This window comes from Harmonia axyridis, chromosome 6 (assembly GCF_914767665.1).
Source record: "Harmonia axyridis chromosome 6, icHarAxyr1.1, whole genome shotgun sequence".
NCBI classification, from domain to species: Eukaryota; Metazoa; Arthropoda; class Insecta; order Coleoptera; family Coccinellidae; genus Harmonia; species Harmonia axyridis.
The window spans coordinates 16,453,362-16,475,015 of NC_059506.1; the positions used below are offsets into that span (position 1 = coordinate 16,453,362).

At 34.4% G+C, this 21,654-nt stretch overlaps 1 protein-coding gene across 3 annotated transcripts in view; it reads right to left on the bottom strand.

Moving 5' to 3' along the window:
- The window catches only part of LOC123682301, a 113,887-nt gene extending 94,956 nt beyond the window's left edge, over positions 1–18,931 (bottom strand). Inside the window, exon 1 of one of the 3 annotated variants that reach the window (XM_045620855.1) lies at positions 18,755–18,931. In XM_045620855.1, the coding sequence (XP_045476811.1) occupies positions 18,755–18,791 (37 nt within the window). In that variant the 5' untranslated portion in view covers positions 18,792–18,931. Of the gene's footprint in view, positions 1–14,986; positions 15,133–18,754 lie in introns of those variants that run through there. The other 2 variants (XM_045620854.1, XM_045620853.1) reach the window with 2 other exon arrangements.
- Positions 18,932–21,654: the final 2,723 nt, after the last annotated feature.

Sequence of the window (21,654 nt, forward strand, 5' to 3'; positions counted from 1 at the left end):
CATTTAGAAGGACCCAAAATGAATGAACTCTTAAAATCTCAAAGGCACATTAAATAATCTATGATAGTACATATAAACCGCAGTTTATACTTACTCTTCCTTTTTTTTCAATTTCTGCAGGAAATGTATCTTCTCTGTTAAGACTTTTTATCGTGTACTGGGTTTAATTTCAATAAAATTATTATATCATCCACTTCATTATTGCCGATATTTTTTATTCAGATGGATGAATCCAGATGGAATGAATGGAAAATAAAAAGATTACCTACATCATATAAAACTTTTCCATTAAAAATTTTAATTTGGAATAGCCCGCTATCTGGGTAGCTGTCATCGTTTTCCATCGTTAATGGAATATACACTTTGCAATAAAATGAACATTAATTTCGATTGCAATATACTTTTTTTCTTTTAATATCAAAATGAAACTCTAATGAAAACCCTTTACAATGTGTGAAGAAGCCACATAGAGAGTTGGCCGATAAGTGTTTCCAATGACAGTTGTTTTCCGCCCGAAACCTTGACAGAAAATAGGTATCATACCTCAGCGGAACGAAATGTGCCCCGACACCGAAGGTGGGGGGCTCTTTCTCCAAAAATGAAAATGACCGAATGCAGTTTTTCAAAGAAAACACGCTGGAATGCGAAATTATCCGGTCATTTTGATGCACGAGTGTAATTCGGGGGAATATTTCCCGGATAAACTGTTACATCAATTGTCAAACTGATGTAAAATGGAATTGCCATAGATTCGATCTGTGTAAGATGCATAAAAACTATGCATCTATGAACAGAACAATTATCGCAGTGCAGTTTCGCTTCCTACAATGCAATTATCGCTGTAATTTTCGATAATTGTTCTCCATATACATAGAATTTTTGACAGGAGGGAAATATTCGTAGGTAATTGCACAAGTGCATCAAAATTACCGATAATTTTGCATGACAGCGTGTTGTCATAAAAACTGCATGAGTTCATTTTCATTTTTGGAGAAAGAGCCCGACACCGAAGGTGGAGGGCTCTTTCTCCAAAAATGAAAATGACCGAATGCAGTTTTTCAAAGAAAACACGCTGGAATGCGAAATTATCCGGTCATTTTGATGCACGAGTGTAATTCGGGGGAATATTTCCCGAATAAACTGTTACATCACTTGTCAAACTGATGTAGAATGGAATTGCCATAGAATCGAACTGTGTAAGATGCATAGAAACTATGCATCTATGAACAAAACAATTATCGCAGTGCAGTTTCGCTTCCTACAATGCAATTATCGCTGTAATTTTCGATAATTGTTCTCCAGATACATAGAATTTTTGACAGGAGGGAAATATTCAGTTATATTTTTCGTTTTGTGGTTGTCTACTTCCGATCCCATCAAATTTCAAGAAATTTCAATTGTCAATATATTTTGGATATGGTGAAATGATTTGCAACATTATTCGCATTTTCTCTTAATTCTGGTGGTATTGAATCGATTTCGTCAGACATTATTCAGGAATTTAATGCATAATTATAAATTATTTCAAAATTCGAAACGAACGATTCAAATTCAAATTCCGTAATCTGTCAATTTTCGTAACAGTCACACCAACTGCCAAGATACAACACAAAAGTCACTAGGATGTATAATCTGAATTTTGCATTAAATTTCGACAATATTTCACAAGAATTGACTGAAATAGAGAAAATATCGTCTAATACTCGTTGCAAAAGGCAATTCCAACACTCATGCGTTGTTTCAGAATATACTATTCAAAGTTGGTTTTTTGAACAGAAGTTTTGGCCGAAATGAGGCAGTCACCCAGTTTGTGCAAAAAGGTTGCGAGACTCGTATGTTAGTGGACAAGGACAACACTTAGGCCCGGTGCACACATACGATTTTTGCAGTTACGACACCGTTGCTGTGTCGTACTTGCGGCCTGTGGTACAAAGAATCAAATGGGAGCATGCACACTACCGGCCGTGCAGTTGCGACGTCGTAACTGCCAGCATACGGTCGTTTTTTGGTAGCATGTCCCTCTAGGCCGCAACTGTGCCGCAGTCGTACATGCGATCTCTCAGTACTCTATTCCAAATTGGCCTGCGCACACATACGACGTTTGTCGTGAGTTCGCACAATGGCAGAGAGGGAATTGGATATTGAGCTCTTCATTGAAGTGAATTGATCCGGCTCCGCAACCACGACGGTGTCGTATGTAGTGTGCATTGAATAGGTACGACACCGCAACGGGTGTCGTAACTGCAAAAGTCGGATGTGTGCACCGGGGCTTAGGCCCGGTGCACACATCCGATTTTTGTAGTTACGACACCGTCGTCGTGTCGTACTTGCGGCCTGTGGTACAAAGAATCAAATGGGAGCATGCACACTACCCGCCGTGCTGTTGCGACGTCGTAACTGCCAGCCTACGGTCGTTTTTTGGTAGCATGTCCCTCTAGGCCGCAACTGTGCCGCAGTCGTAGATGCGATCTCTCAGTACTCTATTCCAAATTGGCCCGCGCACACATACGACGTTTGTCGTGAGTTCGCATAAAATGGCGGAGAGGGAATTGGATATTGAGCTATTCATTGAACTTATAAATTTCTTATAAAATTATGTTTCTGTATCAAAAGATTGAATCTTTTTGTCAGAGATAACAAACTGGTAGAAATAAGACGTTTTTGTGTTACCTACTCGATTATTATTGTGAAAATTAAATTGTTCTCCGAAAATTCAATTAATGCAAATATCGCATTAGATTTATGTAAGCGATAATAAACGACGATAATTGGCAATCACTTATCAAGTCTAGACAAATTTTAGGGTTGAATATTCTCGAATGACCTATGTCGAAACGAAAACGAACGAAATTTTTAATGAATTTTTTTAATTCTGTTGAAGGAGTTGAAGTTCGTTATAATTATTTTTCTGATGCCATGATAAAACGAATAATTACTGAATCTCTTTTTAATCTTTGACTGGAATGATTTTCAGGATATTTTGCCTTCTTGTCGTGTTTTAACAACTATTCGAATGAATATTTATTTTTCCAGTTATTAGAAATACAAATTTTCAGATGGTGTTAACTTGGATCATTAAACGTAAATATTTGATTAGTTAATGAACTTAATTGGCGCAATTAGACCTCACACGCACATTTTAAATATCAAATCTCCTTTCATTTCGTTTTGAAAATTATGGTGCTTATGAAAGGACCGCTAACACCAAGGATTACACGAGTGCAAAACTCCTTTTATTCAGCATTAAGTATTGAAAATCGGCACTTCAATATCTTTGAATTTTTATCGAGGATATGGAAATTGAATTATAAGTATGTGAAACATGTCTCTTGTGGAAATATACAGAGTGGCCACTTTTTTAATGGGATTGTATTGGTAACTTTAAAACTATAAGAGTTAGAAGGTCGGTCAAATGGAGATGAAGTTGCATTCATAGAAGCATTATAATAATAATAATATAATATATAGTTTATTGACCCTTTATCAAGCAGTTCATTGAACAATTTTTTTGCGATGGTCGTCCATTATAATATAACTATATATAATTATATATTATATTATATAATAATATCGAGCGCCGATCGCACACACACACACACTGGCAGTGTGAACTAGTGAATTGATCCGACTCCAGCGTTGCCAGGCCGACAAGCCGAAAATATCGTACCGCGTGTTCAAAATTATCGTACATTATCGTACATATTATCGTATCCCACTGATTTTTATCGTACACATTCGAAATAAAGGAAATTTTTGCGAGAATATGATAATTTGTGGACAAGGATGAAAAAACAAGCAATATATCGAATAAGTAATATATTTTTTATTTAAACAAAACGGTAAATGAATAATTAATTAATTATTAGGCAAGATCAGACAACCTGCATTATCCTATTCACAGACTGTCGGTTGAATCTGTGGATGAAATGAAAGTCTTCAAAGACAAATATCCCAAATGTGCTTTTTTGCAGATACGCCCTTTTCAATTGAAACGGCAGTATATTTTTGATAGTCTTTTTAATGTGCTTTCAACAATTGAACATTTGCTCCCATAACCACATATAAAATAATATGAATCTAAATAATTGAATTGATTGAAAATACAGAGATATATCTTCGTAAAAATTCTCTATAAAATAAAGATCATCAAAAAAACGATTTTGTTATATGAAATGAATATATTCAAATCTGAAATATTCAGCCAGACAAATTTGTCAATGAAATTCCAGTTACAACAATTTTTTTTCACTACACAGAATACCAAATGAGAGATAATGGTATTTCAACTGAAGTTTGAACACCATCTGTTTTTAATGAGGACCCTTCGTCCCTCCGGAGTTCGGATATTCCATGATTCTTTGTATTTATTTTCAACTGACAGCCACCAAAGGAGTTTTATGATTTTATTATGTTTAAGTAGGTTCATTCTCCTAGATTCACGTAGAACGTAGAACCCCAATGAACAATGAATTGATTCATCGGAACATTCTTGAGTCTAGACATTACCAACTGTCTCGGTTAGATTTTTTAAAACTACTAAAATCTATCAAATTATTTCTTCCTACTAAAAACTTCCTGAAAATGCAAAAATCCACTGAAAATTTGGATATCTACTAAATCTGGTCATACTGAGTTTCATTATATTTTGAGTATCTATGAACACTTTAGGTCAAATGATAGGTACACTGAAATTATCGTACAAAACGCTATTATCGTACATGCGGTATCGTACATAGTATTGAGCAGCAAATTATCGTACAAAACGATAATTATCGTACGAACGGCAACGCTGTCCGACTCCGCAACCACGCCGGTGTCGTATGTAGTGTGCATTGAATAGGTACGACACCGCAACGGGTGTCGTAACTGCAAAAGTCGGATGTGTGCACCGGGCCTTATGGTTCCCGTTGTCGCAAGGTGCGCACAGACGAGAATGTGGTTGCTGTAATCTATTCAGGAACACCACCCTGCCATCAATCTCACTAGACTGAGGAGAATTCTGCCTTTTTTCAGATTTTTTTACTGGAATTGAAAACATGGATTTGGCCGACCTTTGGCTCATGCAGCTCATGTCACAATCGATCTTTTGCGCACCAAATTCCCTAATCGTATTATATGCCGTCTTGGCTATGTCGAGTGGCCTCGGAACTACGATTTCAATCCTTTGGACTATTTTCCGCGGAAAAACAGTTAAGGACCGATGCTATGCCAACCGGGCCCGTTCTAGAGGCCGACAAACCAGCATTTTGCTGGGGCGCCAAATATTGGAGGGCGTCATTTCTTAGTTTTTCCGAGAAATCCTAATTCCCAGAAAAATATATATAACAAATTACTTCAAATTCAATGAATTTCACACATTATTTTTTAGATCAAATCAACTAGTGTAGGGCGTAGACGCATTCAAATTTAAAATAATGGTTCAACCGCTCTAGAAGGACGGCAAACATTTGTGGGCGGCATAATCTACATTTTCCGAGAAATCTGGATTCCTAGAAGAACTTAGGCTAGGAACATAGTGAAGCGACCAAGAGGAGCGAAGAGGATAGTAGAGAGGATAGAGGCGAATTCAAACGAATATATTCTAATAGGGTAGTACATAGTGCAGCGATCCTAAATGCGGTTGCGCGAGGCGGTTAAGCGAGGATAGAGGCGAGATCGGGGAAGTTTGTTTTCTTTGATCGCCGCGCAGCTGCGCAAGTAATAAATAAAATTGGAAAAGGAGGCATTCATAAGTTCGATGTTTGTGAAAAGTAATTCGTGGAATCAGAGAGATGCTCAACATCATAATTGATATATTTTGGACAAGTTATAGGATGCTGTAGCGGATGAAATGAAACAAACAAGTAATTAATCCGTGGGAGTGATAGGGTCGCGAATGAAATTAGTCCAGTTTTTCATTAATTAAGATTCAATTTTTTCCAGAATGTAGTCGTTGCAATATTCATACGGAAATATAAAAGAAATTTCTCTGGATGATCATGTAATTCTTTATACAAGTGATGAAATTCACCATGTACTTTCCTAGATTTATTAATTTCGTGAATACCATAAGTTCTTCTATTTTCATCATTTTTCATTACATACCGGAGTTTCAATAACGAATTTTCTAACAGTATGAATCCATTTTTCGGAAACGCGCCTCCTCTATAATAATCAAACTCGACTATCGCCTTGATTTCTTGTTCGCCTCACTATGAGATGACACCTCGTCATCGCCGCTACTCTCGGGAACCGCTATCCTCTTCGCACTTCTTGGTCGCTTCACTATGTTCCTAGCCTTAGATTGTAATGCTTTCGAGAGGCGTTATGACGATTGAATTCGGATAGCCTGAATCACCCTTCAGTCACGTTAATCCTCAAATTGAGGGTAAGTTAAAAAATAATTATTTTTCACGTTAAAGTTGATACGTCTAATAAATTTTTTGTGTTCATTCGTAGATTTTTTTTGGGATTCTTTAACAAAATAACTAGAATTTTGGACTTGAACATTCACCTGAGGAGAAGATCTCGAACAACGGCTCGTCAAGCACTCATCATGCTGTTCCAGTGGAAGGAATCAAAATCCATCATCTTATTATTAGATAAGTGGAGATTTTTTCAATATTTGCCAATTTGCTTAGTTCCTCAGATTCAGTTCTGCTAATTGAGGTCAACTCTAATGTAGATTTTTTTTTATGGTGATGCTCGCTTACCGAATCATACTTGAAGCATTAATGAGTCTAGATTCAGAATCGGGTAGGTTCCAAGGGTGAACAGCATTTCAGGGGTATAGGGTATAGGTCCAATCGGAGGGAGGTATTCATATACGGGTTCATGTGTCTTTAAATAGTAAGTATTGATTTCATTTTTTTTATTTGATTCTTATTGTTCCTGATTCATTATTTTGCTTATATGATCCCTACTTCTTTCTATTAGCCATAGTTTAGCCTTTTTTCTATAATATATGTAATTTTTTATTTTTTTTTAGATTTTCAGGAATTTTTTGATGTATCCTTGGGGCCAGGTAAAAACAGGATCTTTGTCCTATTCTTTTGTTTACTCTTGTTTTTTGGTAGCTATATTCTTTTTTTATTATTAATTATTAATGCCTTAAATAACATCAATAGGTGATTAGTGTTATTCAAATATGTTTTCATAAGTATGAACTTATATAGAAGTCCTCTCAATTTTCTTACCGTATTTTTTATGTGGTGATCCCATTTCAGGTCAGCGTCAATCATTATTCCGAGATATTTAATTGATGTTATTTCTGGTATCGTCACGAGTTCATTTATATCAAGATCTTCCATCGATGGCAGATCTGAATTATAAGAGGAAAAAGGCATGTATCTGGTTTTCTTTAAATTCTACCCGTGCTTCCGGACTTCAACAAGCTGTTGATGTAGATCAGGAACAGCAGCGGGCCAATCACTGTGCCTTGTGGAGCACCGTAATTAACTATTTTTGGAGAACTTTAATTTCCGTTCACATCCACAATTTGTTGTCTCTTATTAAGATATGATTGAAGTAATTTATAACTTGTACCACGAAATCCGTTTCCCCACAATTTCCCAAGGAGTCTTCCATGGCATACGGTGTCGAAGGCTTTTGCAAAGTCAACAAAAATGCACAAGCTAGGAATCCGTTTATCCAAAGATTCATATATTCTTCCAGTTAGCTCCCTTATTGCATCCTCCGTCGACCTCCCTCTCCTAAATCCACATGAGCGTCCTCCAAAACATTGGTTTTCTCCAAAAAGCTGACCATTTTATTCTTCACTACCTTTTCAACAATTTTTGAAATAGTAGACAATAATGAGATAGTTGTACATTTCAGTTTTGTCGCCTGTTTTGTAGAGTGGTTTGATTAAGCCCAATTTTAGAAAATTCATAAAAGTACTATTCTGAGAGCAAATGAAGCAATAATTTATTATATAAGCCAGAGGTTTGGAAATTTCTACTTTTATCAGTTTCAACGTTTCTGCTCGCAAACCATCAATTCCGAGTGACTTTCCTATTTCGAGTTTTTCTTCAGTATATTCTATTTCTTGTGGGTCTATAGGCTTCAAAAAAAAGGTTGTATTCTGCCAAGTGTCAATCTCTCTATAACCTTTAATATCTGGTATATTATCTGCATATTGTTGTCCTAATGCGCTAAAGTATTCATTAAATGCTTCAGCAATACTCAATTGATTGTCGATCGAACCACGCTCCGTTTTAATGTGATATATTCTTGTTACAGGTGTATCCTCTCTATATATACAGGGTGTCCCGGGAAGAATGCGACAAACGAATACCATGAATTGAGGTAATCATGGAGGACCCTCATCAAGAGGTTTCAATCACCTGAGTGCCTTCGTTTGGGATATACAGGGTGATGTTCATCTCTTGAGTGATATTTCACAGTCCAATAACTTTTTAACTAATCGACTGAATAATTTCAAATTTTGCAGTTTTTGACCCTTTACTATCGCCCTCCTTCAATATTTCTGAAATCGAATAAATCAGATCCGGATAAGGAAAATTTTAGACTTTTTCTATTTTCGTGAATATTAGATCACCCTGTACGTGAACATACCGATTTTTTTTTGTTTTCGTAACCACAAAGAATGAATTCATAATAAAAACTCTAAATCTCTGCTTGGCACGGCCATACAGGGTGATCAATAAACATTCCCTTATGAGTGAAATTTTTTTAGTTCAATAACTCTTCAACTAATCCACCGAATAATTGAAAATTTTGAAGTTTTGTCACGCTTTAGTATCGCCTTCCTTCAATACTTCTGAAATCGAAAAAATCAGATCCGGACTACGATAATTTTAGACTTCTCTTATTTTCGTGAATATTGGATCAGCCTGTACGTTAATATCATGATTTTTTCTCGTTTTCGTAATCACAAAGATTTAATTCATAATAAAAACTCTAAATCTCTGCTCGAGACAGTCTTACAGGGTGATCAATGAACATTCCCTTATAAGTGAAATTTTTTAGTGCAATATTTTGATGAATAAATTTAATTTGAATAACTTTTCATCCAATCTACGGAATACTTCAAATTTTTGAGGTTTTGTCACCCTTCACTATCGCCTTCCTTCTGAAATCGAATTAATCAGTTCCGGACTAGTAATTTTTTATACTTTTTCTATTCTGGTAAAATATTGGATCACCGGTACGTGAACATTATGATTTTAGTTTCATGACCAAATAAAATTGGTTAAGTAGATAAAAATAAATAAAACGAATTTATTTGAGAAATGTTTTAATCAACAAACTGGATAATAAAGAAAAAGAGCAAATGAATTGAAAATATCGAACTCAAAACAAATTTATCAAAAACGAGACAAAAGAAAACATTTGCAGTTCAGGAATTGTTCAAAATGGTATACCTCCATTTCAATACTCTTTTGAGCCCGTAAATAAAGTTCTCTCACAGATTTCGCTATAATATTCGGTCGATATTTGATAATATCGCAAGCATCAATTATTCTTTGTAGCAGTTGCTCCCTACTGCTGATCTGTACCGCATAGACCTCTTGTTTAAGCGCTCCCCATAAAAAATAATCTAAGGGTGTCAGATCAGGGAATCGGGGAGGCCAAGCCACATGTCCACCAGTCCACCCCTGCCAATCCATTTTTTTTCAAAAATGTTATTCAAATATTCGCGCACTTCTATTGAATAGTATGCAGGAGCTCCATCTTGTTGCAACCACAATGTTTCCATTGGAATGTTTCCTAATAAACCAGGCAAAGTATGTACCAAAAAATTCTTATAAATTTCTCCTGTCAACCTATTTTCGAATATATGAGGGCCAATCAAACAATTATTGTAGATACCGCACCAAACATTTACCGAGATTCTGAATTGGGATTTTTTTTTAATTACTGATCTTGTATAGTTTATTCAAAGTCACTTGAACTATTCCATAAAAACTCTTGGCCATAGATGTCCCTTTGAAGTGGATACCGCGATCTGCAAAATACCGGGGTTTATCTAAAAGTATTGTTAGGCAATAAATTCACTGGGCCCAAAGGAATTTCTGGAAACTTGGACAAACCTTGTATAATTGAAATATTCATCTTCCTCCAAGTGACTTTGGATATACTATATTAGTTTGAACCCATAAGTGGAAATTACGAGAACTATTGATTCCATTCCTAGTGAATTGCGATTCATCGGTGAACAAAATCCGAGAAATCATTCTTCTATGGCCTATAATCCATTGAGAAAAAATGAGCCTTGGAATTTCATCACCTTGTTCTAATTTTTGCACAATTTGTTGATGATAAGGATGCATTCTAGCTTTTTTTATTGTTTTATGTGCCCTGTTTTTAGAGATCCTCAGCTGTTTACTTATTCTGCGTGTACTGGTAGATGAATTTTCGGTCACTAGTTCCAGGATCATATTCTCTTCATTTGAACTTTGTCTTGTGGCACGATCAACTTCAATTTCAAAATTTCCCTTCTCACGGAGCTGTCTATAAATTCTTGTGAAAAGTGTATGATGGGGAATTCTTCAGTTAGAGTATTTTCTGCGTATTCTCTTACTGATTCCCTGGAATTGCACTCACAAAAACTATACACGAGAATCATATCCGTATATTCTTCGTGAGAATATTTAAAAGGCATTCATAAATTTATTAACAGAGCAAATAGCCAAATGGAGCAGGTTAGATGTCAAACTTGATTGTTTAATTGGCTTTTTCAGAGGATCACAGATCATAGAAAAACGATGAATCGATGGCGATGGAATCAACAATACCCGTAATTTTTGACCTATGGGCCGTGAAGAATTTTGAAACAATTATTTGTTTTTTCAGTTTGAGAAAATTTCAAAGAATCCACTTGTAGAGGGTGACAAAACTGCAAAATTCGGAACAATTCTATCAATAAGTTCAAGATTTTTTGAACTATGAAATTTTTCTTATGAGGAAATGTTTATTGATCACTCTGTATGACGGTGGCAAGCAGAGATTTAGAGTTGTTGGATTTAAAGGTTTAGCAGAGGATTCACTAATACACAGATAATGTTTTAATCGTTTATTCTCTCTACAATATCTCTCTCCGAGCAAGCTCGATGTCGAATAGACTCATCATATAGGTTAGACCTAAGATGTCTAAAACTAAGATCATTGAAGATCGATTCTTGGTCTTTCGCTCGATAGCCCTCGATGGCCTCGTCACGCGCAGCCTCGCAGCGCCGCCCTACGATATGAAGTAACTACGAGTGTAGGGTAGGATGTAATGTTGGTTGTCTCTCTCGTAATGTGTTCGGATGAAGTAATATTCTAACATGAGCTTTCATTGCGAACTAAATCTTTGTGATTACGAAAACAAAACAAAAATCATGATATTAACGTACAGGGTGATCCAATATTCACGAGAATAGAAAAAGTCTGAAATTTTCCTAGTCCGGATCGGATTTATTCGATTTCAGAAGTATTGAAAGAAGGCGATACTAAAGCGTGACAAAACTTCAAAATTTTCAATTATTCGGTGGATTAGTTGAAGAGTTATTGAACTGAAAAAATTTCGCTCATAAGGGAATGAACATTGATCACCCTGTAAGACCGTTTCGAGCAGAGATTTAGAGTTTTTATTATGAATTAAATCTTTGTGATTACGAAAACGAGAAAAAATTATGATATTAACGTACAGGGTTTTTTCGATTTCAGAAGTATTGAAGGAAGGCGATACTAAAGCGTGACAAAACTTCAAAATGTTCAATTATTCGACGGATTAGCTGAAGAGTTATTGAACTAAAAAATTTCACTCATAAGGAAAGGTTTATTGATCACCCTGTATGGCCGTGCCAAGCAGAGATTTAGAGTTTTTATTATGAATTCATTCTTTGTGGTTACGAAAACAAAAAAAAATCGGTATGTTCATGTACAGGGTGATCTAATATTCACGAAAATAGAAAAAGTCTAAAATTTTCCTAGTCCGGATCTGATTTATTCGATTTCAGAAATATTGAAGGAGGGCGATAGTAAAGGGTGACAAAACTGCAAAATTTGAAATTATTCGGTCGATTAGTTAAAAAGTTATTGAACTGTGAAATTTCACTCATGAGATGAACATCACCCTGTATATCCCAAACGGAGGCACTCAGGGGATTGAAACCTTTTGATTCTAGTCCTCCATGATGACCTTAATTCATGGTATCCGTTTGTCGCATTCTTCCCGGGACACCCAGTATTTCTCACAGAATACCAGATGGCCTTTGTTTCTGAATGGTTTTTTGCCATGAACTTTTCTAATTCTTGTTTTTTCATGTTGGGTAAGTTTTTCTATTGATTTTTCAGTTCGGAATACTGTTTCTTCGAAATTTCGATAGCTTCAGTTTCACCAATATTAACAATTTCATCTCTCAAACAAATATTCTCCCTAATATACGTTATGACGTTCTTATTATACTCTCCGCCATTGTAAATGCAATGATATCCGTTTATACAAAATAAATCAATATTTTCGATCTGGAATGTTTCAGACAATACGATGATCGCATAATTTTGCGATATATATTCTAGAAATGTGCAGAACTCGACGCAATTCTGTGAAATACTTCTGATGTTCATATGCAGAATGTTGAGCTTTTAGTTCAAGTTGTAATCCTTTGTGTTATAGATGTTTTCCAAAACAGTAATGTCATGTGATATAAATTCGTAGTCTCTGATAAGCCGATTCATTGCAACAACTTCAAATACAAAATGTAACTACAAATACTAAACGTAAGAGTTAATTTCATCTTTTTTGGTTTTAGTATCTGAAATTTATTTCGCTTCATAATATGTTGTGCACTCTATATATTCATATACATATATAAAAATTTTTTAATAATAGGTATCTAGACCTCTTATGTGTTGCCAAATGTGGTGTCAATATCTTTTTCCCTCATTTCCCTTCACTAATCGCCGATGGTCCAGGAGCTAAATTTATTGGTTTGGATCCAATTTCCACCAGCGTTTGGTTACTATTCCCAATTGTAGGTGTACCCGGTGAACTATTTACCTTAGTTTTTTCCTGGGAAAACTACAAATCCTCTAAATCGCAGGCAACCTGCCCAACCACCAACTTATTTTCCTTTATATAAGAATTTTCTGTAGACTTCTCTCTGGCCTCCAACAAAAATGATCTGAGCCTCCTATTCTCTTGACGCTGTTTCGGTGATAAATCATTCGAAATCGACACCGTTAAACCTTTCAACTTTTTAACGTGGTTGAATATATTTTTGTTTGTTTGGTATGACACAAATTCTATCTTAAATGGGCAGTTTTTTATAGTAATCACTTATTTCCGACACATCAACCCGAGTGCCCAACAATCCATTCAGTTCACAGCACAGTAGCTCCGTTGAGAGCTTAGATTCCCGCTCCAATCCGAAAACTATAATGTTTTTCTTGTTTCCTAATAGGTTAGCACTCTCGAGTCCCTCTCTCTATTCTTTGTTTTCCCTCTCCAATAGATCAAATTTACTTTTCAGCTCTTGAATATTTAATCGAAGACTCACTTCTGATACAGATATACAATTTTTTACTTCTCGAATCTCTATGAAAAGTTGTTCCAAAGTGAGGTTTTGTATATCTTGGTTTGTCATCATATCACCTCATAGCAAGAATAAAAAAAATATTTCGCTATTGTATTTGAGGAGGGAAGAGAAATCGAGGGACACACGCTTCATTCCACTGAGAAAGACCAGGGAGACTTTAGTTTAAACACAGTCAGGAAGGTCTAGGTCACTCAAGGTAAAAACAGAGGAACAGAAAACACAGGAGTATAGTTTCTGAAATCTTTTAGTGTATGGAACGAGGTATGGAAGCCTAATCTAACTACACCGGCATATGCCGACAAACATGTGACCTGCCAATTTCAATTTCAGAAAGTAAACTTACAAATATGTTGATAAAAATCAACACTGAAAATTCAAATTATAGAATAATTATCAACTTCAGCATGAATCAACTCTTTTAAAAACCATATAGATTTGTAGAACAACTGACTATCTTTCCAATGGTCCCAATTAAGTAAACTATTTCACAATTGTTTAGCCTCAACTTGAAATTCCCTCAGAGAGCACTGTTAAACATTTTTATCACTCTTTATCACTGATCTTAAAAAATATACAGATATAAAAGATACAAGAAAGGACTGAAAAATTGGATAATGGAAAAGAGAAGAGGACTCACTTATAAACCCAAATTATCACACTTACTGGTGTGAACAATTATATTCCGTTCACATAAACACATCTCATAATAATATCCAGAAATAATGTGTCACGATTTGCATCGTACTTCATTGTTAGGATACTGTAAATTATGTTGTTAATTATAAATCACGTACAGGCTCACGCCTCCGTGAATAAGTTTATCCTGTATGTATCCAAATTTCGGAATAAACGATTATTGAGTAGAATTGACTTCACGTCAGTATTTTTCTGATGTTTTGAGCGCACGTTTACTGAAAAAATCGCTCTATCTTTCCGTCATAATACATATCATGATAGAAATTTATATTTTCTCAATGGTATCTCGAATGTCGCAGTCAAGTCAATTCACAAAATATGACTAGAGGTTTTCCTGATAATTTCAAGACATTCAATTCGATCGAAATGAAATAATACAATTGAATGTGAAATTACAATTTCAAGCTTCATGCAAAATTTTATGTCACCCGAAACAAGAAGAATATCTGAAAACATCACTTAATATTTGCGTGAACATAAAACCGACAAAGTTAATATTTCCGAAGTAGATGTTAAACATCAAATTCCAAATTCGTGCGATATTTTGTACTGATAGCGTCTTCAGACCATAGAAAATATAAAATATCAGAAAAAAAAATTGAACCAAGTACTGACATGATGTCAGAAGATTTTAAACGCAATTTCTTTCATGCGCCAAGTTCGCCTTTATTTATACAGTTGTGTGGTCTCAAAATCCGCTATTGGCGCATGTAACTGAAAGAAAGTTGCAGAGTTTTAGTGTTTTAATGAATAATAGCAGTTACCTTTCTTTATTCTGATGTTCAATTCGTCTGTTCTTGATAGCCTCGCCATTTTACAGGCTCATCAAAAATTCTTAAGAAAATTTTATGTATCGCAAATTTCTATTCCCTTTTTCAATTTCACTCATGAGTAGGTAGTTCAAGTTCATCTGGAACGTATAAGACAACAGACGTGCTAAGAAAATCCAATAGACATCAAGGCCACGGATGATTAGCATATAATTCATTTACAAAACAGGTAGGTTCTGATTACATAATCAATAATGAATAGTTGGTCTTTCTCGGAACGTGAGATGAAACAAATATATTCATCTATTTGAGGATAGTAAGCAACGGAAAAATTATTGCTTGCTTTGTACCGGGTTTTTCAACATTATTTGACCCCCCCTCTAACTTTGTTACTAGAAGAGGTCCAAAAAAATGTTTTCTACAAAAGTTTCATGAAATCGACTAGTGTTTTTTAAAATGATTTCACAAAACGAAATATATACAGAGTGGGCAACATATTGATAGCAACTTCATTTTTTCAAATGGAACACCCTGTATATTTTTCTATATTTGACTAGCTCTTTTCCACTTGATTTCAAATATATAACATATGTTTGGCCTATCTCTCTTATTATGAGTACCACAGAGTTTCATATTTTAAGGCAAGCTAAGTAGGTAATCTGTTTTCAATTGGAAAACTGCGATAATTCAGAATGCCCTTTTTTAAGTTATCTTGTTGGCAACGATATAAAACATACGTTTGTCATTGAATAAAACCATTCATCGAATATGCACTACACAAAAGCGGAAAAATATGAAATATTTTCGCTTTATGGGGAGAACAATAAAAATGAGAAAGCTACAAGGAGAGAATATATGGAGTTGAATCCAAATCATCGAATTCCAATTCATAGTGAAAAACGTATATCGTTGGCAACGAGATAACTCAAAAAAGGACATTTGGAGTTATCGCAGTCTTCCACTTGAAAACTGATTACTTAGCTTGCCAGGTGGTTCTTAAAATTTGAAACTCTGTGGTACTCAGTATAAGAGAGATAGACCAAACATATGTTATATATTTGAAATCAGGTGAAAAAGAGCTAGTCAAATATAGAAAATTATACAGGGTGTTCCATTTGAAAAAATGAAGTTGCTATCAATATGTTGCCCACTCTGTATATCGGGTGTCCCAAAGTGGGTGGCCTATTAGATTATTATGGAAACTATTGATGGTAAAGATTTCAAATTTTGTGGATAGATATTTGGCCATGTAACGTACATTTTTAAAATAATTTCACATTTCCAGTGTTGCCGGATGTACGACAATTTGGCAACAACTTTGTTATTTTGAATAGGACATCCGGTATTTCTATTTTTTTATGATAATCCATAAAATATTGAATCTATTCACTCTTACTTGTCGCTCCCTATCTTCAACGGTTTTTTAGTTATTAATTATTTTTCGAAATGTTTGATCAAATTGGCGTATTACGAAAATGACTCTAGTTCGTTCAATATTTGAGATTTAAGTCAGAAATTTTGCAAGTCGTTAGATATTGATCTGATCTGTGTCACTGCTCTTGAATTATGGTTGTCAATGATACAGGACGGACCAAAAAAAATCATCATTTGCCAAGTTACAAAATTGTAAAAAAGTCTATTTTTTCAAATTAGACACCTAGTATATTTTTTAATTTTTGGAATCAGTACAACACACTCTACAATTTTTTTATTCACGTCCCTATACCTATCTCAACTGGATTCCGAGTTATATGCGTTATATGTGTATATCTTTCTTGAGCCATTATTTATAGAAAAACCTCGGAACAAAACACCTGTTAGGCAACTATTGTTTATTTTGACATTTATGGATTGAACTGATTCATTGATATATCGATCTATGAACCACATAGAGAACATAACAATACAAAAGATATTAACACTTATTGAATCAATGTGAAATCTAATAAACGCATATAACTCGGAATCCAGTTGAGTAACTAGGTACTTTAAATGTCTAAAAAATAGTATAGATAGCTTCACTAAAACCAAAGGAAAATTCAAGAGAAATATCAATAGAGAAAATTCTAGAATAACATTGGAAAAATATTCTAATTATTTTCGTGAGAAATTTACAACTTCTACTATCAAAAAGTGGATATCAACGATTTGGGGATTAAATTGAATAACAACGAAGATTCGAAATTATTTCAAGTTGATCTTCATACACTGTTCATATCCAACTTTGGGAGTAAAAACATATAATAAATAAATCTTTCGTTCGTAACGCCTAAAACAGTTCAACATTTATAGCATCGTGAAAACAAAAATGAAAAGGAGGCAATTAAGACACAGATTACAGATATTTGTAATCTGTGAATTAAGATGTCTAAAAACATGGTATATGCTAAGATGTCTATGTTTTTAGACATCTTAGTATATGCACTCGTCAATTTTTGAATGTAATGACATTCAACCAAATTGAAAATATTTGTTTTATTTTGTGTCATACTTTTCATTAATTAAAACCCGATCCTAGCCAATCAGAAGCTTAACTGATATTCTCAAAATTGGCAAATCAAAATCTAATCAGTCCATACACAAGGTTTTTAGACATCTTAGGTCTAAAAAAAAATTTCAAACGTTGCAGGTTTTCCGCCATTTTGAATTTTTTTCAAGGTTCTTTACCTCCTCTGAATTGAGCACTCAAAAATACTCTGATTTGACGGAAAATCATAACTTCAAAGGTTATACATAACTGACCACACTCAATAGAATATTGATCAGAATTGACGTTGCACAGCCTGTATCTCGCTTATGCTTTGAAAACGAGGTATATGTCATAAGGCAAAAAATGATTCTCTCGGTATCATCTACATGACTATATAGGTTCATTCGGTATAAAATGAAACACCCTGTATAATAATATAAATCTAAATTGCTATATCGCACAGATTCCTCTGAAATAAAAATATTCAACAATGTAAGTACCTTCAAAAAGTAGTTGCTAATAGTACCTATATGACGAAGAAATTGTATTCACTCCTTCATGGTACAAAATTATAAAAATGCAAAAGTGTTTTCTGGATTTCATGGTATTAAAATTGGTGAGTCATATTTCCGTGGCAAAAATATATTTTGGTAGGTAAATATTACCTATATTTTACCCACTGTCTATTATATTTTTATCTTTCATGAAATCTCATATCCCCTTCCTTCAAAGAGATTCACCATAGTGATTTTCTGTTTGTTCCATAAAGATAGAAAATATGTTAGAAAACAATAATTTTACAAAAAAGATGTAGACACCAATGAATCAGCCACTCGTCAATTTATAATCCAGTGCGTATATTCACCTCACTAGCATATTTCATTTCAATATAATATAAAATCAAATATAGTGATAACCATTGATAAAAATAAGAATAATCATAAATTGACAAAAATTTGGGGGTTAGGTTAGCTGTCAAATGAATTTGAATTGCAGTCATTTCAAAGATTATGAGGAGAATATAAATACATAATAAGAATTATGGAAGCTGTAATCGAAATCATTCCTTGCGCTAATAAATCCTTCCAATGAACATGATAATGATCCGATTAGGAGATGATTAAAATTGTAAATAAACAAATACATTTTGAAGCATAAGATCAATTATAAACATCAATGATTCAAATATTGAATTATGTTATCATTCTTAAAGTGTCTGGATCAATCATTTAAAGGTATGTTATAATAAAACGGATTTGTAAATATGAAAGAAATCAAAAATGAAAACATACCTTCAGTTTGTTTCATTGCGGAGAGCACCTTTTTCATTTCTATTGTTCTGCTTCCAAGGAAACAGGACTTTCAACATTGTTGTTATTATTCTGTAATCTATATCCCACGTGCTTTGCTATTCTGTGCGCCGACGCCAAGCACTTGAAAGCGAAACTGACTGGTAACGAAAAGAGTGTAATATGCAATCCCCTATGATCTTCTCAAATAAATAAGCTACGAAGTCACAGGTGCCTACTTAGCGTTCAGCGTTTATTTACGGATGCAGGATGGTATTCGTTTTTTTAATAGGGCGGAAACGAATGGTTCTTGTTTTAGCTGGAGTTCATGTGTTCCTTTTAGATATAAGAGCGAAGGATAATAAAATAGAATAATTCTTCTGGTCGACTTGTATAACAGAGAACTTAAATTTTTTCGTCATTTTACCTTATCGATTTACTGAAGCCACTATGTCTATATTGGGTGAAACTAAAACTCATAAATTTTCATTGAATCAATTGAATTTATACTTTCTACTATGGCGAGACATCATTCACCACTCACCAGCTCTCAATAAACAGAAAACTGCAAAAAGTGCAAATCTCAAAATACATTCATTCAGATGTATTAGGTACTATACTTTATATTATTTAATCTTATTGATTATTCATGAAGAAGTTTTTATGGAAAAAAGCACTTGTCCACCTCTAAAATCATTCTTTTAAGATAATATCCAGAGATGGACTTGATATCTTTATTTGGTGAGAACTATGATTGAGGAAATTTGGACAGTTGTTTTCCTTTTTCAAATCTTTATTTTAAAACTCGCCGACGCGACGTTTCGGAGACAAATTTCTCCTTTTTCAAGGCTGTTGGGGTTGGTTAGTTTGGCAAAGTTCTAAACACGAAATATTTTTATGACCTCGGTCTTTCTCGATTGATTAACATTGAACTCAGATTTGATCGAAAGTAAAATAACTTTATTTCCGCAAAACCCCTTAAACCCCATCCTGGCTATGCTACGCCTGTGATATACTACCTATATGATTCTGATTTCTTTTGGCGAGTATGATCGCTAAAATTTATTTATGCAATTAGTTGAATTACATTCTTAAATTTGGATAATTGATGGCGTAGGTATATCCAATGGAAATTTTATGTAATTAACCCTTATTTATTACTAAATTTGTACGATGGATTTGGTTCGTTATATCAAATAACCAGGAGGGGCCATGGCCCCCCTGAAATTTCGAATGTCTCATTTTTCACCCTCAATATAACTTTCTCAATCCAAAGGGCAAGGAAAAAAGGAAAGTAATGGATTCACAACAATTTTCCTGTTTTCAATGACAATCATGGACGCCTTATCGTTTTTCAATAATTTTCATTTTGCCCCCCCTGAGAAAAATTTTTGCGGGCGCCCATGTATCTATCCATAGTCCATTCAGAATTATTGACATAGAAAATAATCAGTTTATATTATTTTCATCATACAGTCATGATTTCATATATAGGAATTTAGGTTCTATAACGTAAAAATAAAGTGGAATGCTTTCACATTTCAAGGAAATCCGATGAAGAGATGAAAGACCCCATTGAAGATCATTAAAATATGCATGTTCCTTTTCACCGAAGGTTATTCAATAATTGTTGCCTTCTTGATGGACATTGGTACCTGTTTGCAAAACTCTAATCATATAACCAGAGATATCTCTGGTTATTACTGATTTTCGATAAAAAAAATGATCCACAGATAGAAATATTGCTTTTAGTTTTTTTGAATTCGAACCTTCGTAGGAAGAGGTCATCCCAAATATCGAGTCATCATCATCATCATCATCATACAACCCTTTGCGTACATTGTTGGACATAGGTCTCTCACATTATCCCAAATATCGAGTAATAAGAGGTATTTTGACACTTCTAGATTTATTGTGAAAAATATGAAGATTGGACAAATATACATGCTTTGTACATGGATGGAAAGATGTTCAGAGCAAGAGAGATCGGTTTCCTAAGAATAATCCAAATCATTTTAAAATCGTGGCTCAAGATTATCAACTCACCTGCTGAGGTAATTCATCGAAGGTATTAAGTATGTGATGCAGACATTGAAGACTATTATAAAGTAGCATCAAGAAAACTTGTAAAGCATGCCTTATAAGTTTTCTTGATGTTGTGATAGTGACCATAAAGCTCTAATTCTCGACCATCTTTTTCAAGACAAACTTGAAGTTGAAAAGGATTTTATAACTTGATCATCAAATTTCAGATCAGGGACGGTCTTAATTTCACTGTAGACGGTCAGCGGAGTGTGTCAGTTTTCTGGGAGTACGTGTGGACAGTAAGTTAAGATGGTCCCACATTGACCACGTATGTAACAAAATCAGTAAATCCTACTTTGCTATTTCTCGCCTCAAGAGTTCAATATCATTAGATTATCTCGTTGGGATGTATTTTAGCAGTGTATATAGTCACCTTTGCTATTATATAACGTGGTTCAATATGGGATTCATATCCAGATGCTGAGCGTGTATTTCGTCTCATTTACAACATGAGACCTCGAGACTCATGTCGTCCATATTCAAGGGAAATAAAATATTAACATTCCCTTCTATATACATGTTCAATTGTCTAATTTATGTTCACCAAAATTTGAAAAAACTTGAAACATGTACAGTGCATCCCATTTTGGGTGAGACAGCCAGGTTTCTCGCTTGTTATTTAAGATAGAGCCTTGCGGTTTTCACGTTCCTGTCCTACTTTTTCGTGAAACTCAAGTTGGTCTAATCAGATTGTGCATAACTGTTTCCGTTCAAAAGATACAGGGTGATTTTGGAAATTGATACTTTTCGGACCCCTTCTTTATCTCCGAAGTTATTAGAAATAATGCTGAGGTAAAAACTACGTCTGAATCAGAATT